The sequence below is a fragment of the Macrotis lagotis genome, chromosome 1 (genome assembly GCF_037893015.1).
Source record: "Macrotis lagotis isolate mMagLag1 chromosome 1, bilby.v1.9.chrom.fasta, whole genome shotgun sequence".
NCBI lineage: Eukaryota > Metazoa > Chordata > Mammalia > Peramelemorphia > Peramelidae > Macrotis > Macrotis lagotis.
In genome coordinates, this window is record NC_133658.1 from 911,939,981 (window position 1) to 911,961,548 (window position 21,568).

At 39.5% G+C, this 21,568-nt stretch overlaps 1 protein-coding gene across 1 annotated transcript in view; it reads right to left on the reverse strand.

Annotated features, from left to right (window-relative positions):
• Window positions 1-703: 703 nt before the first annotated feature.
• Window positions 704-21,568, reverse strand: part of LOC141508958 (uncharacterized) — a 71,795-nt gene continuing 50,930 nt past the window's right edge. Inside the window, exons 7-12 of the mRNA XM_074218086.1 lie at window positions 16,499-16,870; window positions 16,278-16,443; window positions 13,982-14,060; window positions 11,907-12,033; window positions 10,571-10,663; window positions 704-4,019 (exon numbers count right to left, since the gene is read on the reverse strand). Of these exons, the coding sequence (XP_074074187.1) occupies window positions 1,330-4,019; window positions 10,571-10,663; window positions 11,907-12,033; window positions 13,982-14,060; window positions 16,278-16,443; window positions 16,499-16,870 (3,527 nt within the window). The 3' untranslated portion in view covers window positions 704-1,329. The remainder of the gene's footprint in view (window positions 4,020-10,570; window positions 10,664-11,906; window positions 12,034-13,981; window positions 14,061-16,277; window positions 16,444-16,498; window positions 16,871-21,568) is intronic.

Consider the following 21,568-nt stretch of genomic DNA (forward strand, 5'->3'; position numbering starts at 1 on the left):
TGCTATTGAGCAATTTTGTTCCACTATAAATGCTATAAAGCAAAAAAAGGAAGTGAGCTATAGTTGAAGGCCTTCCCCCTGGGGGGGCGGGGGAGTTTATGTTGAGCATCTCCCAGAAATAAATTTTCTAATGTTGAATAAGTCTGTACTCCATTTGAATGCTTTCCCTCATTTATAATCATGATAAAATTTCTAAAAGGAATTCTCAGGTAAGAAATAATGGATGACATTTATTTAAAGGCTTTTCATTCAGCTTACATTCAATAGTTTCTTTCCAATATAGATTCTCTAATGAAGAGAAAGACAAGAATTATGTCTGAAAGATCTTTTTGAAATTTCTCTACAATGTAGAATCACTGATATGGAGTATGAGACCGTCTCTCTGAAAGTGTTCCACACTGATTATATTCATAAGGTTTCCAACCAGTATATGTTTTCAGATGTACAACAAAACTAGAATTCTGTCAATACCTTTCTCCATATTGACAACATTCATAAGCTCTCGCTCCAGTGCTCATTCTCTGATATGTATTAAGACTTGAGTCTTCCTTTATTGATTATACTCAAAAAGTTTCTCTCCAGTGTGAATTCTCAGATAGTGAGCAAGATGGGAATGCCTTGCCACATTAATTATAATCATAAATTTTCTGTGGCTTCTTTGATGTACACCAAGACTGGAACTCTATGTGAAAGTCTTTCCATAATGATTACATTCATTAGGTTTCTCTCCAGTGTGAATTCAAAGTTAGTAAGCAAGATGGATCCCATATGGGTAAGATTTCCCATACTGATAAAAATCATAAATTTTGTCTTCAGTGTAGCTTCCCTGATGCATGGTAGGATTGGTATTGCATGTGTAAGACTTTCCATATGGATAACATTCATATGGTTTCTCTTCAGTTACGAAATTATGGGAATCAAAAAAGACTCCTTGTAAAACTGAGTATTTTGAGATTTAAATTTCATTTTCCTGCAAATTCCATCATTGCTAATCTTAGGGTTGAGTAACATTCTTTTCTTATTGAGAAATATCCACTGCTTGATCTCCCCCTTCCCAATTCATAAAACTTGCTCTTCCCCCTCCAAACTTGGAAAATCCTTATTCTTTCTTCCAACTAGAAATGATATTACCTAATCTTATATCCTGTTTTTTCCCTGTTAAATGTCTTCTTTTAATGCAGAAAAATTTCTTCTCTCCCTGTATTTGAGATCCAATGTCAAGCTAAGGATATTTGGTCTTGATTTGTTATGCTATTGTTAAACAACTGGCAGGCATTGCTTAATAAATTAATACATTCAGATGCTCAAAACTTTGTTTCCTCAGTTATTTCAGATTTCACTTATCACATTAGTATGGATTCTCCGATGTTTGGAAAGATGGGAGTTCTGGGTGAAAGCTTTTCCGCAATGATGACATTCATAAGGTTTCTCTCCAGTGTGGATTCTCTGATGGCAAGCAAGTCTGGAGTTGTGTGTGAAAGCCTTTCCACACTGATGACACTCATAAGGTTTCTCTCCACTGTGAATTCTCTGATGTTTCAAAAGATTGGCATTCTGAGTGAAAGCTTTTCCACATTGATTACATTCATAAGGTTTCTCACCAGTGTGGATTCTCTGATGTATAGCAAGGCTAGATCTGTTTGTGAAAGTTTTTCCACAATGATTACATTCATAAGGTTTCTCTCCAGTATGGATTCTCAGATGTATAGCAAGACTGGACTTACTTGTGAAAGTCTTTCTACATTGACTACATTCATAAGGTTTCTCTCCACTGTGGATTTTCAGATGGTAAGCAAGAAGGGCCCTATATGGAAAAGCCTTTCCACATTGATTACATTTATAAGGTTTCTCTCCAGTATGAATTCTCTGATGTGCAGCAAGACTGGAGTTCTCTTTGAAAGCCTTTCCACACTGATTACATTCGTAAGGTTTTTCTCCAGTGTGAATTCTCTGATGGAGAGCAAGTTTGGAGTTCTGTTTGAAAGCCTTTCCACATTGGTTACATTTATATGGTTTTTCTCCAGTATGGATTCTCTGATGTACAGCAAGACTAGAGTTACGGGTGAATGCCTTTCCACATTGATTACATTCATAAGGTTTCTCTCCTGTGTGGATTCTCTGATGAAGAGGAAGACTGGAGCTGTGTCTGAAAGTCTTTCCACACTGATGACATTCATAAGGTTTCTCTGCTGTATGGATTCTCTGATGTTTAGAAAGATGGGAATTCTGTGTGAAAGTTTTTCCACATTGATTACACTCATAAGGTTTCTCTCCAGTATGGATTCTCTCATGTGCTATAAGAGAGGAGTGCTCACCAAAAGCTTTACCACATTCATGACACTCGTGAGGTTTCTCTCCAGTGTGATTTTTCTGATGAACAGCAAGACTGGAGTTGCATCGGAAAGTCTTTCCACACTGATTACATTCGTAAGGTTTCTCTCCAGTGTGGATTCTCTGATGTACAGCGAGTTTGGAGTTCTCTTTGAAAGCCTTTCCACATTGCTTACATTCATAAGGTTTTTCTCCGGTATGGATTCTCTGGTGTACAACAAGACTGGAGTTCTGTCGGAAAGTTTTTCCACAATGATGACATTCATAAGGTTTCTCTCCAGTGTGGATTCTTTGATGTACAGCAAGCATAGAGTTCTGTGTGAAAGCCTTTCCACACTGTTTACATTCATAAGGTTTCTCTCCTGTGTGGATTCTCTGATGAAGAGGAAGACTGGAGCTATGTCTGAAAGTCTTTCCACATTGTTTACATTCATAAGGTTTCTCTTCTGTATGGATTCTCTGATGTTTAGAAAGATGGGAATTCTGTGTGAAAGTCTTTCCACATTGTTTACATTCATAAGGTTTCTCTCCGGTGTGGATTCTCTGATGTGCAATGAGGGCAGAGTGTTCACCAAAAGTTTTGCCACATTCATGACACTCATGAGATTTTTCTGAAGTGTGATTTTTCTGATGCACAGCAAGACTCGAGCTATATAGGAAAGCCTTTCCACAGTGATTACATTCATTAGGTTTCTCTTCAGTGTGGACTGTCTGATGAGCAATAAGGGAAGAATGGTCACCAAAAACCTTAACACATTTAAAACATTCATGAGATTTCTCTCCAGTGTGGTTTTTCTGATGCACAGCAAGACTGGAATTGCATCGGAAAGTCTTTCCACAGTGATTACATTTGTAAGATTTCTCTCCAGTGTGGGCACTCTGATGAGCAATAAGGGTAGAGTGGTCACCGAAAGCTTTACCACATTCATAACAGGCAAGAGATTTCTCTGTTGTATGGTTCTTCTGATGTACAGCAAGATTAGAGCTGTGTTGGAAAGCCTTTTCACTTTGATCACAACCATAAGGTTTCTTTCCAGTATTGAAGTTCTTATGTTCACCAAGAATGGTTCTCTTTCTGAAATTCTTTCCACGATGATGATATTCATAACATTTCTCCCCAGTGTGGATTTTCTGATGATGAGTCAGTTTGGCATTCTGTGTGAATGCCTTTCCACATTCATTACATTTGTAAGATTTTCCACCAGTGTGCATTTTATGATGGTCAATGAGCTCTGAGTTCTTGCTAAAGGTCTTCCCACATTCATTACAAAAAAAAAGAATTTTTCCAATATGACATTTCTGTTGTCTAATGAGGTCTGAACTCAAGTTTTTGGATATTTCTCCCTGATTACCTTGATATGTTTGTATTTCAGGAGGATTCTCATAAGATTGAATAAGTCCAACCTTTTCAGTAAAGCATTTTCTCTTTTCAGCAGACTGAAAACAGTTATTTTCTGAGATCATTTTCTTAAACTGAATTAGTCCTGAGTATTGTTGGAAACCCTTTCCATTTTTATCAAATTCACAGTATCTATTTTGATTTTTCTCGATCTTGCTATCTGAGTCACAGATTTCTCTCAAATTGAAGTCATAGGGACCAACACTCATGAATCTTTGCTGGTGAGACTCTTCCACAGAATTTCTCAGCTTTGCAGTAGTCTTAGTCACTTCAAACCTGGTCTTTGCACCTGAAGGAAACAAACAAAAATACAGAGACATACACATATGCATCTTTTCTTCACTAGAAAAAAAGGAAATTGACATAGCTTATCTCCTCAATCAAAGAAAAGATTTGAAACTTAATAGGAAGAATAAGTCAAATAAGAATGGCACTAGTTCACATCTGGAGGATGATTATAAAGAGTTTTTTTTTTTTGGCAAGGCAATGGGGTTAAGTGGCTTGCCCAAGGCCACACAGCTAGGTCATTATTAAGTGTCTGAGGCCACATTTGAACTCAGGTCCTCCTGACTCCAGGACCTGTGCTCTATCCACTGCGTCACCTAGCCGCCCCTAAAGAGCTTTTCAAACAATGACATTAGAGCCTCACAACAAACCTGTTACATAGACAGGGTGGAATTCTCATTACACTTTACAATTCAAAACAAGAAGAGTCAAATCACATGAGTAACATTTGTGAAGGTGAGATTAGAACTTAAACTCTGGGACTAAATGTGCTCTTTCCAAGTACAAAATGCTCTTTTTTCTATCTGGTTTCTAATTCTTCCTTCAAACGTCTTTTGCGCATTCCTTTTTTGTTGTTATCCTTGTCTAAGTTTTTTGCTTTTCTATATTGTTCATTTCTGCTGCCCTATTTTAGTCAAGTGTCATCCTTTGTAAATTTCCTGTGCTGAGCTGAGAAATGGGTTTAATGCCTTTTACCTATCATGAATTCATTTTCAGTGTTTTATATTCAACTTTTCTCAAATTTTATTCAGATCCTTAGATATTGTGCCATTTGCTGCATATATATGCTAAAGATTTATATTATTTCATTATCATATCTTTGAGTATAATGCAGTTCTACTGATAAATCTTTTTCATCATATTTTCCAGTTTGATATATAAGATCACATCATAACTGCCAATTCTTTTTATTTTCCTATTCAACAGTAGGAACAGATTTTAGTATGGTTTGTGATTTTTAAAATATAGCTATTAGCCATCTAATTTTAAAAATTTATCTTTAAGGGGCAGCTAGGTGGTACAGTGGATAGAGCACAGGCCCTGGAGTCAAGAGTACCTGAGTTCAAATCCGGCCTCGGACACTTAATAATGACCTAGCTGTGTGGCCTTGGGCAAGCCACTTAACCCCATTGCCTTGCAAAAAAAAAAAATTTAACTTTGAATGCTTATGTTCCCTAAATAAAGAAGAAAAACCATAGTCCTTATAATAAACACAATAAATCCATAAACTTCCCAACATTCAAAAATGTTATGTCTTATTCTGTATCTTTAGACCATCATCCTTCTTTCAGAAAGTGGACAGTATGAGTCACTATTAGTCCTCTAGTTGTATTTTCCACTTAGTCATTCATGAAAACAAATATGATTTCTGACTAAAATATAAGGAACTGAGCTAAAAGTCCTTGAGGGCAGGAACTTTTTTTTTTGTAAGGCAATGGGGTTAAGTGGCTTGCCCAAGGCCACACAGCTAGGTCATTATTAAGTGTCCGAGACCGGATTTGAATTCAGGTACTCCTGACTCCAGGGCCATTGCTCTATCCACTACACCACCTAGTCGCCTCTTGAGCTAAAACTTCTTTAACAGGACCTTTTTTATCCCAATTATTTTTTTTCTCAGATAATAAGAATCTGCATATTTTAAACACATGTTTCTTTTTATGCAGGCATTCTAAAACTTCATAATCAGATAAACAATGATTTTGGTGTTCATCCAGAGATTACATCAAAATCTAACTCCTTCTGAGTACAAAATACTCTGTTCCTTAATCCTTCTTCAAATTGTTTTCCAAATTATCAGAAAAATGCAAATCAGTTCCTGGTAGATTGTCAAAGGTATTCACATACCCAAATTTGTTTCCTGTATTACCATATACCAGAGAACTTTTCTCATTCCGGGGTTATCTCATAATTTTCATCTCCTCGGTAATGTAAATATCAGCAAAATTTCTTTGTGGTGAAAATGATAAGTTCTTTAAAAAAACATGCTCACTAGGCCTGGGCATTACAAGACATGTTGAAACCATTAGAAACCATCCCAACAATTAAACAACAAAAAAACTGTATTACCTTTTTTTTGTAATTTATTGGATATTTTGTGATTTGAACTTATCATCTGTCTGTGTTACTATTCTTCCATTGAGCAGGTTGCAACATAGGTCAGTCATGAGGGTACAGACAGTATGGCAGTGGTACAAACAAGAAACTTATGTCTGAAGATTTCCTTCCTGACAAAGCTTTGTTTTATAGAAAAGCAATGTTCAAAAAAGTCAAAGCAATATAGGCAAATCAACTTTAAGGAAATTATTTTAAAAATCTACTTGTAATTATTAAATTGAAAAATACAATTTTTGTATATCTAGTGATTCTTTTTGGTCAACTGGTTTGTGGGCTAAAAATAAAAAATGAATTTCCATCCCTCAGAAAGAGCTTGTAAAATTCTCCTACAATTTTTTACCTCATCCATGTGAGAAAGCATTCTTAGTGTATTCTGATTATCAAACAAAATATGGAGGGGCTAGAGAGTTGGGTTTAGTAGTCAGATAGATCTAAGTTCAAATCCTGATTCAAATACTTACTAACACTATGAACCTGGGCAAATCACTTAGCCTCTTCTTGCCTGTTTCCTTAATAATAAATTACACATAATAACTGCATCTAACTCACAGCATTTTGAGGAACAAATGAAATAATATCTATTAAAGCCCTGTGTCTATAATAACCCAGTCTGCCATATCATAGGCACTATATAAATTTCTATTTATTATTCTCACTTTTTCTATTATTAAATCAAAATTTCAACTTTGTACTGAATATCTTATTTTCCATTATGTTCAATAACTTCATTATAACTTATTTGATAAACAATACCTTTTATATTTAACAAGACCTATAAAATAAATTTAACTTGAAGTCTTATAGTTAATTAGCTGGAAGATGTATTATATTTATAAAAATAATTTTTCCAGAAAGACCATATTGTTTTAATAATTATTTTATAGTCATATTATTATTTATATGTTGCTTTCCCAACTTAAGTAGAATAAAAGTTTTCATTTTATAATGATACATTATAAAGAAAGTATGGCAAAAGTTGTCCAGGTCATTATTGTAGAAATTAAATGCATTAATTAATACGAATAATATTTAAAGTAGTTTAAATGAGTGGAGTGTTGTTGAATGAGACACTTAATAGTATTGAAAGAAGTTCTAAGCAAAAAAGATTTCGAGAACCACTGGCCAGAAATTTTATGATTATTTGTTGCATTGATCAACGTAGGTACATTATAAATTGTTCTATTAGTTGAATTCACTTATCCTTTGTGTTAGGACATCTCAGGTTTCTCTGAAATTGTCCCTATTATTATTTCTTAAGGTTCAACATTCTTCAATTATATTCTTAGATCATTCTTTCTTCAGCAAATTCTTGACATAAGGGCACAGTATTTGTTTTCAGTACTTTGGGACAAGAAAAAGAGTAGTTATAAATGGTGTTGGGTCTTTCCCTTCTTTCTTTAATCTCTTTAGTTGATAGGTCTACTAGTGGTTATCATTGGGTTAAAGGACAACCAGGTTTGTGAATCTAGGGGCAGAGTTCCAATTTCTTTATTATAGCATGGCATCCCTTCATTTTAATGCTGTGAATCTTTGTATCAAGGGTGTTTTATATACACCCTCAGGTACTGGTTATTGGGGACAGGTTCCTAATGCATTCTGCTACTCTCTTATGAGTGAATTCATCTATGAACAATTAGTTATGGTAATTAATTATATTTTCCCATCATATCCTCAAAAGGCATGAGTTCAAATACAGATTCATATATGTAGTAGCTATTTGCCTTGGTTTCCTAAAAATGAGAATAATAGTAGCATCTATTTCTCAGGGTTGTTGTGACAATCAAATGAAAAAAATTTTGTAAATAATTTGGCACCTATGTTTATATTTATATTTCCTTTTATGATGGGTATTTTGATGTTTTCCTCACCAACTCTGCTCTCCTTAAGCTGCCCTTATTTTCCCACCTTCTATTCACTTATTTCCTTGTTGAAATCAGCTAAGAGGGAGGTTCCTTACCTGCTGCTTCTTTTCAAACCACTTCCATATTTGTAGGAGAGATTGTAAGCTGCTAGACAGCAGGGTCTGTCTTTGACCTTTCCTTGTCTGCTCAGAGTTTAGCAAACATGCTTATTTCCTGACTGATGATCCCAGGGCTATGACCAAGACCCAACCGCTCTGTCATTCCCTGGAGACTGGTCTCTTAGTTCTCAAATGCAAGGTCTGGCCTCAGTTTTATTTCTTTTTTTGGAATTTTTTGTGATTCTATTTCTTTGCAATTTTTTGCAATTTATCACCTATAAGGAGTGACCTCTGGATCAAATACAGGAGATCACAAAGGTTTCTAGGTTCCCTGAGAGTTTGGGATATGGAAGGCCAGGGTGTCTCTACCTGCCAACTCTTACCTTAATGATCACTTCAATGAATGTTGCCAAAGTTCTTCTGAAAATGAAGACAAAAAGTGGGCCATAGAGATCAGGACAAGGCCTTTATATAACTATTTTCTGAATGGAGATAAGACAAAATCATGAAAGCCCTGAATAACTACTTTCTGAATGCTGATAATCAAAATCACGAAAGCAACTTGACTGGTAAAGGGAATCACTACAAATTCAAATTATACATATTCCACTAGATGACTGCAGTGATGTAATCCTTCTGTATCTCCCTATCTGATCTACTATTCCACCAAGCCCTCTATGGAGGATTTTCCAAATCATTTAATTACTCTTCAACCCTCCTTTTGGTCCCCTCCACATTCTCTAAGCTGAGAATTTGGCTTTATGTTTCACTGAAAAATTAAACAAATGTCCAAAGATCTCCTTAGCCTTAGAATCTCATGAAGAGGTGACCCTTCTACTTGCCAAGACCCCTTTACCTGCATTAAGGATCCCAGATCCCAATCTTAATCCCCAATTTTAATCTTCCCTTGTTAGACATCACCTGTAACCTTATCACCGAGCTCCTAACTCAAGCCTTGACTGACCACATGGTTTTCACCTTCCTCTATTCCCAAACTAGCAGGCTGGGTGAGGAGGGGAATATCAAACTTCTCCCAATGGTTTTCATTTTGGAGGGTAGAAATTGGATTTTTTTGACTCTTTCCATTCCATATCTTCTGTTCTGACTAGTTTCAATTATGTAGAATATGAAGTCCCCACACCAGGTGTGCCCTGATTTCTTTTCCTCCTCTGCTACTCTTTCTTTCCATCTTTTGAACTCTGATTGCATTAGATTATAAGATCCTTAAGGGTAGGGACTCTCTTCTTTTGATTAACAGCACTTCCAGAGTGTCTCGCACACAGTAGGTACTTAATAAAATTTACCAGATTGTATAATTGGATTGGGTCTTTTGCTTCAGAATATTCACTTCTTTTTCTCCCCCATTTTACCCCACTAGTCTTCAATCTCTTCCTGTCTACTGTCTCCTCCACTGTTACATATAAAATTAGGTATCTAGGATGCTAAAAAAAAGCCTCCCTTTGTATTTCCACTAGATATTGCCCTCTATCTTTCCTCCCCTTTCACTGCTAAATACCTAGAGATGCCACTTTCACTCTCTGAAATTCTCTGCAGTCTGTCCTCTAACTAAAACAATTCTCTGTGAAGTTATGAATCATCTCCAAATGACCAAATCTAATGGCCTTTGCACAATCCTCATCTTTCTTGACTTCCTGCTGCCTTTGACACTGTCAATAGCTCCCCTTTTCTTGGATACTGTCTTCTCTAGGTTTTAGGCACTCTCCTTTCTCCTGGCTCTTTTCCTCACATGTTCAAAACTAAACTCATTATCTTTCCACCAACCCTCCCATCTTCTCACTTGATCACTGCCATCCTGGGCACCACCCTCTCAAGCACCCAGTCTCACAACTTAGGTGTCATGCACTCCTCATTATTTCTTTTTCCTAGCTAAAGCAGGTCTCCACATAATGGTTTGCATGTTGTCTTCCCCACCAAATTGTAACTCTCTGAGAACAAGGCTTGTCCCTTGCCTTTCTATCTATAGCACAGTGTCTAACACATATGAAGTGATTATGAAATACTGGCTGAGTTGAAGGTCTAGGAAAAGAACCCAAACAGGCCAGCTCTGACCTTTAGTGCTGTCAGATTTCCTTGTTCCAAAATTCTAAACCATGATGTTTTATAGGATCACAGATCTGTCACTAGAAGGGAAGTGAAAGTACCTGGGGTTCAACTCCTAATTTCACTGTTAGGAAAACTGAAGCCCAGAGATTCAGTGACTTTCTCAAGTATTACATTGCTAAAAAGTATCTAAAAAAGATTGTCAAATTATAAGAAAAAAGTTATCAAAACATAATCCTAAAAGGATTAAGGATAACGGAGAGCAAGAAACAGACTGATGAATAAAATACAAGAGATTGTTCAGATGTTAAAATGCTTTGATATTTGATAGAGGTCAACTTTTTAGTAGTCTTTCTCATTAAAGAGCACAGGTGGTGTGATGAGAAGAGCCTTCATAGTTTTGCTTTCATTTCACTCACCTGGATAGGAGTTTCTTGGGCCTTTTTGATCCAGGATCCAGGATGGTTCCCTTTCCTCAAGATGGGAGATGAAATCTCTGAGAACTGGGATTCCTTGATATGTGTAACAAAGCAAAGAGATAAAAGTATACTTTAATCCTTTTTAGGGAAAGGGAAAGTACAAGCAAGGACCACAAAATGGTGGGTTACCAGGACTCATAAAGAACGAGTGACATGGTATTTATTGTTGGCATAGGGGGCAGAGAGAAGATAATGTAGCTAATTTTGGAATTAAAACATTCTGCCTTTTTCTATCTCCTTCACAGAAGGATGGGCACATTGCCTAGATTCCACTATCTAGAAATAATAATCATTGAATAACAGAGTCATGTAGTCAGGAAGATTTGAGTTTCAATCTGGTCTCAAACACTTAGTAATTGTGTACAATTACTAAGCCCTGTACAAATCACTTAAGCTGTTTGACTTTGTCTCCTCCAGTAAAAGATGGAGACAATAATAGCACCAGACTCAGGGAACTCTAAAGATCAGATGAGATAAAATTTATCAAGAACCTAGCATAGGGCCTGACATAGAATAATTTATGTAAATACTTATTTCTTTCTCTTTCTTTCCACCTGTGCTATAATTTCGAGAAAGAATGGAGAAAGAACAAAGCTCAATTCTTTATTAAAGCCAAGACTAGAAGTAATGAGCTAAAAATGTAGGCTTCTCAACAGTTTCCTTTTTTGTTGTTGCTTTTTTAGGTTTTTGCAAGGCAAATGGGGTTAAGTGGCTTGCCCAAGGCTAGGTAATTATTAAGTGTTTGAGACCAGATTTGAACCCAGGTACTCCTGACTCCAGGGCCAGTGCTTTATCCACTGCACCACCTAGCTGCCCCTCAACACAGTTTTCTAAAGACTAGACCCATCCCCAAAAGAAAGGCATTTCCTTGTTAGGTGGGGGGGGTGGTTCTTTCACTGCTCTTCTTCAAAGAAATGTTACATGAACAGTTTTAGAGATTTTGCAGATATAAGTCATGACAATGTAGGGACTAGGCTAGATAACCTCTTAGATTAGTTTGAAATCTGAGATTTTATAACCCTTGTTTGTTATCAATCTGAAGTTAATTAAAATAAAAAAGAGAAGTGAAGGAAGCATAAAATAAAGTATCAGTTTCCTATCACAAAATGTAACCACATTTTATTAGGGGAAACCAGGCTGGAGGAACATCCTGTTGAGAGACTACCAATTGTGCCTTTTTCATAGGCAATAAATATTCAAGCCTTACATACTAGAGATGAAAAGAAGACACTTGTTTGGTTGCAGATGCAGAGTTTCCAGGGGAAGTTGTACTCACCCACAGAGAGGAGGTTCTGGGAATTTTCCAGCATCACATCCTTGTACAGTTCTTTTTGAGAATGATCCAAGAGGCACCACTCCTCCTGAGTGAAGTCCACACTCACATCCTTGAATGTCACTGACTCCTAGTCATAAAAATTCACAAGACTTAGAACTGAGACTTTAGAATTCCTCTAGTCCAAGTCTTATTGATGTACAGAAAAAAAGAAGCAGAGAGAGGGGCTTTTCTTTTTGTTTTTTTGCAAGGCAAATGGGGTTAAGTGGCTTGCCCAAGGCCACACAGCTAGGTAATTATTAAGTGTCTGAGACTGGATTTGAACCCAGGTACTCCTGACTCCAAGGCTGGTGCTTTATCCACTACGCCACCTAGCCACCCCCCTTTTTTTTTTAGATTTTTCAAGGCAATGGGGTTAAGTGGCTTGCCCAAGGCCACATGGCTAGGTAATTATTAAGTGTCTGAGGTTGGATTTGAACCCAGGTACTCCTGACTCCAAGGCCAGTGCTCTATCCACTGCGCCACCTAGCCGTCCCCAGAGAGGGGATTTCTTAAAGGTCAGATGATTTATGAGTGTCAGAGTCAACGTGTAAATCAGTTGTCATCAAAAGCCCAACTGAATATTGAGAAAGGCATTTTATAGGTGGAGTTGGAATAAAGCTGACAATTATCTTACTCTGAAATGGTTCTCCCTGGAGAAGTGAGTAGAACATAGGTGTTCTTGAAGTGAAATATAAGGATCTGTGAAGGAGAAAGAGGGTGAAATTTCACCCTCATGAGAACTCTCACAGTGACAAAAAAATTCCTTTTTTTTTTTTTTAGGTTTATGAAAGGCAAATGGGGTTAAGTGTCTTGCCCAAGGCCACACAGTTAGGTAATTATTAAGTGTCTGAGGCTGGATTTGAACTCAGGTACTCCTGACTCCAGGGCCGGTGCTCTATCCACTGCATCACCTAGCTTCCCTGATAAAAAAAATTCTTTAGAGAGTTTGTTAGAAGTTGGGAAGTATTGTGTATTCTGGGGGGGGGCGGGGATAATGGTACATGTGATCAATAGAGAGGGCAAAAAAAAAGGGAATAATCTAGTTCATTTCCTAAAAATCTCAAACACCTTTTGTTTGAAAACATAAGACTCTTAAGAAATAGTAATAACAATCTGGACTGTACTGAGTACTAAAAATCTCAAACACCTTTTGTTTGAAAACATAAGACTCTTAAGAAATAGTAATAACAATCTGGACTGTACTGAGTACTATGTTACCAACCAAGTCAAGAAGAGACATTTATGGCTAAATTGAGGGCTTAAAGTGACAATGGACAAGATTTGTCACATTCAAAACATCTTATGCTTTTGCTTTATGATTGCTTTCATTTGTTGATGGCATATATTCATTAACTTCACATTTCATTATTTTATATATATGTATTATTCAGTGTACTATAGATATATACAAAGTCTTAAAATGATTTATTATGATGGGGAAAGAAGTATTTCTTCCTTTATTATAAATATCATATTTTCTTAGTTGGAGCTACAGATTGAGCTAATTAATGAGAAAGACTGCCAAATTATAAGAAATAAGTTATCTAAATATAACCCTAAAAAGTTCAAGGACAATGGAGAGGAAGACGCAGAATAAGAAGAGGCAGAATAATAAAAGTGATAAATGAAATATAAGAGACTATTCAAATATAAAAATGCCTTGATATTTGACAGCAGTCATCTTTTTGTCCAATACACTGTTATTTTATGCTCTCTCATTTCATTATCAGTCATGTCCATTAATTAGGATTCACTTTTTCAGAGGTTCTAATACTAAGAAAAAATTCTCAATCATGTATAATGGGGAAGCACTTAAAAATCAAAAGTGGGAGGGCAGCAAATTGAATGAAAAATTATTGATAGAAATTCAAAAGAGCTAATGAAAAGTTCACAACAAAGAAGAGAGCAGGATAGTATTGTTCTCAAAATTTTTAATAGAAACAATTATTAGGTAAGAAGGATTGGCAACTTCATAGACAATCTTCTTCATCCACATTTGCCAATGTTGGTCAAGTCTGAGGTTACACGGCACTCACCTGCCATGGGGGTCTTTGGGTTCCAGGCGCCATTCCCTCTGGTTTCAGACTTTCTGCTTGGTTCTTTGTCTTCTTCAGTCTAAGCAGGGGAGCAAGAAGGATTTCAGAGGGGAAAATGCCTTTTCTTTCCTTTCCTAGGCAGGGGGTTTGCTCACAAGGATTTACAAAGAGTGAGGTCCCAAAAGGAGTTACAAAGCTCCTGAAACTGTCTTTACAGGACAGACTACAATCAGAAGTGAAGGCATCAGGGAGAATGATGCTGAAAATAAAAATGGTCTAAATTCAAAGATTACTTTTCACTTTCTCATATTTCTTCTCTTTTGTCCTGATCCTCCAACTCATCCTCCTTTAAAGAGATCCCAGAGGCAGAAAGGGTTTCATATCCTAGATGAGATGAAAGAGTCTCAATGACTCTTAGATCAGAACACTTCCCCCCACTGAGGCTCTTGCCAGACTTGAAAGTAAGACAACTGGTATCTATTGGTAAATGAGAGACTGATGCCCAGGAGTATTTGCAATATTATGGAGACCCTGACAGAAGTAGGGCTCAGAGTGAAGCCAGGCATTATCCTAGTATTTCTGTAAAATACTCAACAAGAATTCAGATTGGGTGGATGAAGCTCAAAGGAAAAGGCATAAAGGAGATACTTCATGAGTTCAAATCTGACTTTAGACTCTTATTAGCTATATGACCCTGGGCAACTCACTTGATTATACTTGCCTCAATTTTTAAGCTGTAAAATGAGCTATAGAAGGAAATGGAAAAATCACACCAGTATATTTGCCACGAAAATCTCAAATAGGGTCACCAAGAGTCAGACCTGACTGAACACCACCTTAAAAATTGGCTGTCTGTTGGCCTAAGTCCAGTGGAATCATAATTCAAGAAACATGTATTAAGTTTCCACCAAGTGAAAGGCACCTAGAAATTTGAGGAGGGAGAGATCACTTCCAGCAAAGGAAGAGATGGTGAAGGAGAGAAAAAAAATGGAGAAAGTAGGGAAAATTTCATGAAAATGTGGTACTTGAGTCAAGCCAAAGCACTAACAGGAAAGAGTCAGGGAGGCAGTAAAAATCCAAGTTGGCTCGGATAGGAGGCTGGAAAGATAGCTGGGGTCAGATTATGCAGGAATGATAAATTGGAAAGTGCCCATTTCATTGTCTGGCTCATAGGGAGTCCTTGGAATGCACCTGAACATTAGAGCTTTGTGTTACAATATATACAGAAGGATGGTGGATGAAGAGACAGTTGGGAGGGGGGGCTGGGCATCGAAGGCAGAAAAGGCCTCTCAGGTCCTTTAGTCCCACCCCTCATTTTCACACCCTGAAGAAAACAAAGGCCCCTGTGCTTCCGTCAGTTTGCAGAGTCAAGTTGCAAGTACCAAGGATTTGAACTTGTACCTTAGGACTCCAGTATCAACCAGAGTTCGTCCCTGGCTGCCCTCCAAGCCCTAGCATTTTCTCACTGCAGTTCCCTGAAAGTAGTCTCATGAGGTTTGGCATTCACAAAGTTTGGATTTGGCTGGAACCCTTTTCATCTTCTGGGCCATGCTTCCTTGGAGGCTACGTTTCAAGGCCCCTAGTTCGGGGGCAGCGGGCAGTGGGATGGCTGCCACGGCATCGTCACCCACCTCTCGGAGGGCGGAGAGACTTTCTGAGGAGGGGGCCGCCCGTGGGGGCGGGGGCCGCGGTTCCCTGCCAATGGACTCGGGGTCCAAGCCCCCCTTATCTCTCTTCTCTGGGGTTCCCCGAGCCAAAGGCACGAAGCGCCGTCTGTGGGGGCTGCTGCAGGAAGGGGCTGGGGTCGCTAGGAGAGGGGAGGGGGCGGCCCCCCGGGCTCCTCAGAAAGGGCCGAGAGAAGCCGGGGAGAAAGCCTGCGGGGCCAGTGCGGGCCCCCACATCCTCCCGGGGCACGTGCTCCTGCTCCCCTCGGCCTCCCTTCCAGGAGCGGCCACGTGGAAGCAGGGCTGGGAGGCGGCCCGGAAGCACGTGACCACCGGCCCGGAAGCACGTGACCGCCCAGGGCGCCCGGCCCCGCCCACGGGGAGCCCCCGGGGCCACCCAGCCCCCAGGTTCGGAGGTGAGAGGCCGGGCCGCCCCCGAGGCCCGGGCCACACAGGGGCGACCCTGCCCCGTTCCTCCGGGTGTCTGAGGGAGGGGACGCGGGGCCTTCTCACTGCCCTCGGACCCGCTCCGGAGCGGGGAATGGAGGGTGGCGGGGGGAGGGGCGCCGAATCCCGAGCGCGCTGAGGAGCTGCCTCCCCTCCCCCCGCCCCGGGCCCAAGCCCGCGCTCACCTGCCCGGCGACACCACCTGTGCACCCCGAGCAGACTGCCGGGACCCGGGAAGGGGAGGGGGGAGGCGGGGCTCCGTCGCGGGGCACGCTGGGACTCGTAGTCCATGCGGGGGCGGGGCGCGGCGGCCCGGGGAGGGGGCGGGACGCGCGCGAGGGGGCGCTCTGCCTGCTGGGAGGGGGAGGGGCGGGGCCTCCGAAGCCCCGCCCCGGCCCGGCCTCGCGCGCAGCCGCGGCTTGGGCGCCGCTGGCCTGGGCCACGAGGGAGGAGGCAGGACGGAGGCGTGGCTGCCCGGGGACTGCGGGGAGCGGGGTGTCTGCACCCCCAGGGCCCGCCCCCGTGGCTGTGCGCCCCGCGGTGCTGGCGCGGCCTCCCGGCATCTGCGCGGACCCGAGCCGGGCCGGGCCGGGGACCCGCCGGGGGTTCCTTGGCAGAGACAACGGGGACTCATGTGACAGACGAGGAAACTGAGGCCAGCAGGGCCACAGGCTTAGAGTCTGAACCCAGGGAGATGCCCCCCTGCCCTCAGGCCCCTGCCCGCGCCCCTCTGCACCCCCATCCGCCGACTCTACCCGTTCTGCCCGCCGCCCACCTCCTGGTGACACGTGAGAAAAACAGGCTTAGAAACATTCAAGGACTACTCATGGACAAGCCGGGAAAGGGCAGAGTTTGGTGTGGAAACGAGGGCTTCCCATTCCCGCGGCCGGTGCGGCCAGCTCGGTGGTGCAGTGGACAAAGCACTGACCTTGGGATGGGAGTTCAAACCCAGTCTCCGACCCCTGCCCCTCACGAGCTGTGTCAGTCACGTAACCGTGATCGCCTTACATCCGGGGTCACCCCTAGTGGTCCCTGATTCTTATGTGGCCACTGGACCCCGACGCTCCAGAGGAGACAGTGAGCCCGGTGATTCAGCACAACCCTCCCTCACTCAAATCCAGTTGTCATGACATCACCTCCCTGACGTCATCCACTTCCCATGAAGGACAAACATCATTAGCGAGGCTGGTAAGCAAATAAAGCTAGAGGGAGGTGTTAAATCTGTCTTCATTTAGGGAACAGTGGAGAGATAGGGGCCCTGGTTCACCGCATCTCTGAAGCCCCTTTTACAAATACGCTCTTTCAAGCCCTCAACTCCCACCCTCTTGGTTGGGGTCCTAGTTAATATTTGTGCTGATTGACTACCATTAGTGAGAAGAGGTGGTCAGAGGACCAGATTTCAAATGTCTCAAACTTGAATTTGAATCCCTGCTCTTCAGTTTATGTGATCTTGGGAATGTTGGCCTCTTAGAATCTCTAGTATCTTAGGTATTATTCTAATACTTTATTCTTATTCTAATTATCCCATTTACTAGTGTCTTGGGGAGAGGAAAAAGGGATCACTTAAAATTTATTTTGTTTTATCAGAAACCTCCCCTGGCCATATATATCAGTGAGATACCGTATTTCACCACGTAAAAGATGCTTCCATATATAAGATGCCAAAATTTGAAAAAATGTTATCATAATGTTATCGAACTCAAGTTTTATTCATTGTAAAATTCATACAACTCCTTATCACTGTCAAAACTTACACCCATGAGCTTGTCCTCATCTGTATTTGATGAGGAATCACTGTCTTAGGAGAGGCTCTGACTACTTATTCTGCCTGTACTCTGGTCCATGGTTGACCACAAGCACTCCCTGGCCAAGTCTGGGACATGGACACATGCTCAGTCTATTCTATCTCATGAACCTGGAGCACCAATTGGATCCTCCTTTGAAATCAGGAACTTCTTTTTCATCAACAATTCTTCTTGTCTCATGCTGAAGCATCTATGGACATAGGAATTCCAATGACTCTTCGCTCTTCAATCCATATCTTCAGTTCCCTCTCTAATTCTGCCCATTGTGCTGACTTGCCTTCTTCTGCCAGGACATTTTCATGAGGGTTTCTTCTTCTTATATCCAGTATAGGATTGTTTTCTGGGTTGGAGGAGAACCAAACTGACCTTCAGCAACACAATTTCCATTCACTTTTGCAAATTGGATCACTTTGAACTTGAATTCAGCACTGTTTGAAAATCTTTTTTGAGCCATTTCTGGACAGAACCTGGCAAAACGTAACCTAATATACCAGTAACAAATGTGAAACAATAAGTGCAAAGACAACAAGCACCAAAAAGTGGGAAATGGAAGTAAAAAACTACAACCACAGTATAAGACACTCCCAGTTTTTAGACACCAATTTTTTTTTAAAGGCCGCATCAGGAAATATGGTAAACTCTTCCATGTTCTACTTGACTTTAAGTCTAAATCCTGTGTTCATTTCAACCTTATCTTGGTATAGGGTGTAGGATATGGGTCTATAGTTTCATTAGTTCAATAATTTTCTTATGTTCAATTTTATTAATCACTTTTCATTTTAAACACTTCTGAATTAGTATTTAATTGGGGATTTTTAATTTGTTCTTTTTCTAGCTTTTTTAGTTGCATGCCCAATTCATTGATTTCCTCTTTTTCTCTTTTATTCATGTAAGCATTTAGAGTTATAAAATTCCCTTTTTTTTAGATTACTTTGGCTGCATCTCACAAGTCTTGGTATGTTGTCTCACTATTACAATGTCCTGGATGAAATTACTGGTTATTTTGCTTGATCCACTCATTTTCTAAACTTCGGTTATTTAGTTTCAAATTAAATTTTAGTCTATCTTTCCATGGCCCTTTATTATATGTAATTTTTATTGCATCATGATATGAAAAGGATGCATTTAATATTTCTGCCTTTCTGCATTTGATTGTGAGGTTTTTAATGTGCAAATACATGGACAATTTTTGAATAGGTGCCATATACCAATGAGAAAAATGTATTTTTGCTTCTATCCCCTTCACTTTTCTTCAGAAGTCTAGCATATCTAACTTTTCTAAAATTTTATTCATCTTCTTAAGTTCCTTCTTCTTTATTTTGTGGTTAGATTTATGTAATTCTGAGAGGGGAAGATTGAGCTCCTCCATTAGTGTATTTTTGCTGTATGTCTTCCTGTAATTTCTCTAAGAATTCGGATACTATACCACTTGGTGTGTGTATATATATTTCATATTGATATTACTTCGTTGTCTATGGTACTTTTTAGGAAAACATATCCCTTTTAATTAGATCTATTTTTGCTTTTTTCTTTGTCTGAAATGAGGATATGCTACTCCTGATTTTTTTTGCTTCATCTGAAGCATAGCTGCTCCATCCTTTTCCCTTTACATTGTGTGTATTTCTCTGCTTCAAATAATTCACTCTGCTTTCCTCAACTGTTTTATGAGAATGTTTATCTCATACCATTTGGGTCCTCCATTCCATTTCCCCCCCCCCCCAGCTTTTCTCTCACCAGTGTTTTGCTTCTGACCACCACCTCCCTCAATCTACTCATAACAGTGGGCAACTTTCAGAGATTTGGTGTACAGCATTCAGTGTTTGGGAGGTTTGAAGGAAAGTATATGAGGGAAGTATACTGACTTCCAAAGTGAAAGTCTACAGAACTGTTGTGCTGTTTTCTTTGTTGAGAGCCTGTAAAACTTGGACAGTGTACCAGAGCCATGACAGGAAATTGTATCACTTCCATTTCAATTGCCTTAAGAAGATTCCTAAGGTCATCTGGCAGGATAAGCTGTCAGACACTGAGGTCCTCTCTGGAAGTAAACTGTCAAACATTCAAATTCTACTGCAGAGAGGATAACTCCCATGGACTGGTCATGCTATTTGAATGCCAAACAAAACATTTGTCAAAAAAAAAAAAGATTTTTAGGGGGAGAATTTATACATGGCAAGGGTTCACATAGTGGCCAGAAATAGTGATACAAGGACACTCTCAGGATCACTCTTAAAAACTTTGGAACTGATTATGTAATATGAGAGGCACTGACACATAGCATGCTTTCTTCAGAGAACGTACTGTGGTGTTTGAACAAAGCAGAATTGTATAGCTCAAAAGAAACATGAGGTATTCAGATTTAGAGAATCCAGGCTAAGTAGTCACACGGTCTGTTTGTACTAATCTGGTAGAGCATTCTGAGCTCATATTGGTCTGAACAGACCCAGTCAGAGATACTGCTTACTTTAAAATTTATTATTGCCAACAGCAATTAAATAGTTTTTTTTGATGGATCTACATGCCTTAAAAATGGTAATAATGTTTGAGATGCAAATGGGGTGAGAGTCTATAAAATACTTTTCCCACAAATAAAACAAGATTTAAGTAACTGGGCAAATATCAACTGCTCATGGATAGACCAAGCTAATATAATAAAAATGACAACTCTACTTAAATTAGACTACTTAGTTAGTGCCTTACCAATCAAACTTCCAAAAAATTTAATGAGCTAGAAAAAAATTATGACTAAATTCATATGGAGAAACAAAAAGACAAGAATATCAAGGGATTTAATGGAAAAAAGTACAAAGGAAGGTGGCTTAGCTTTATCAGATCCAAAATTATAAGTTATCAAAACTGTCTGGTACTGGCTATGAAATAGAGTGGTGGATCAGTGAGTAGACTAGGTGCAAAAAGACAGCAGGAAATGATTATAGTAATCTATTGTTTGATAACTCCAAAGAGCCCAACTTCCGGAATAAGTACACTCTCTTTGATAAAAACTGTTGGGAAAATTGCAAGTTAGTATGGCATAAACTTGGATTAGACCCCATCTCACACCCTATACCAAGATAAGATCAAAATGGGTACAGGATTCAGCTATAAAAGACAATATTATAAACAAACTAAGAGATCAAGGAATAGTTTGCCTGTCAGAACTATGGAAAAGGAAGTAGTTAATGACCAAGGAAGAAATAGAGAACATCATTAAAAACAAACTAGGTAATTTTGATTACATTAAATTAAAAAGTTTTTGCACTCATTTCTAAAATATATAGAGAACTGAGTTAAATTTATATTTTAAAAAAGCCATTCCCCAATTGACAAATGGTCAAAGGATATGCAAAGGCAATTTGCAGATGAGGAAATCAAAGCTATCTATAGTCATATGAAAAATTGCTCTAAATCATTACTGATTAGAGAAATGCAAAAAAGCATCTCACACCTCTCAGATTGTCCAATATGATAGCACAATGATCAATGTTGGAAGGGATGTAGGAAATCTGGAGCACTAATACATCGTTGGTAGAGTTGTGAACTGATCTAACTTTTCTGGACAGCATTTTGGAATTATGTCCAAAGGAATAAAAATGTGCATCTCCTTTGATCCAACAATGCCACTACTGGGTCTATACCCTGAAAAGATCCTGAAAAGGAGTAAAAACATCACTTGT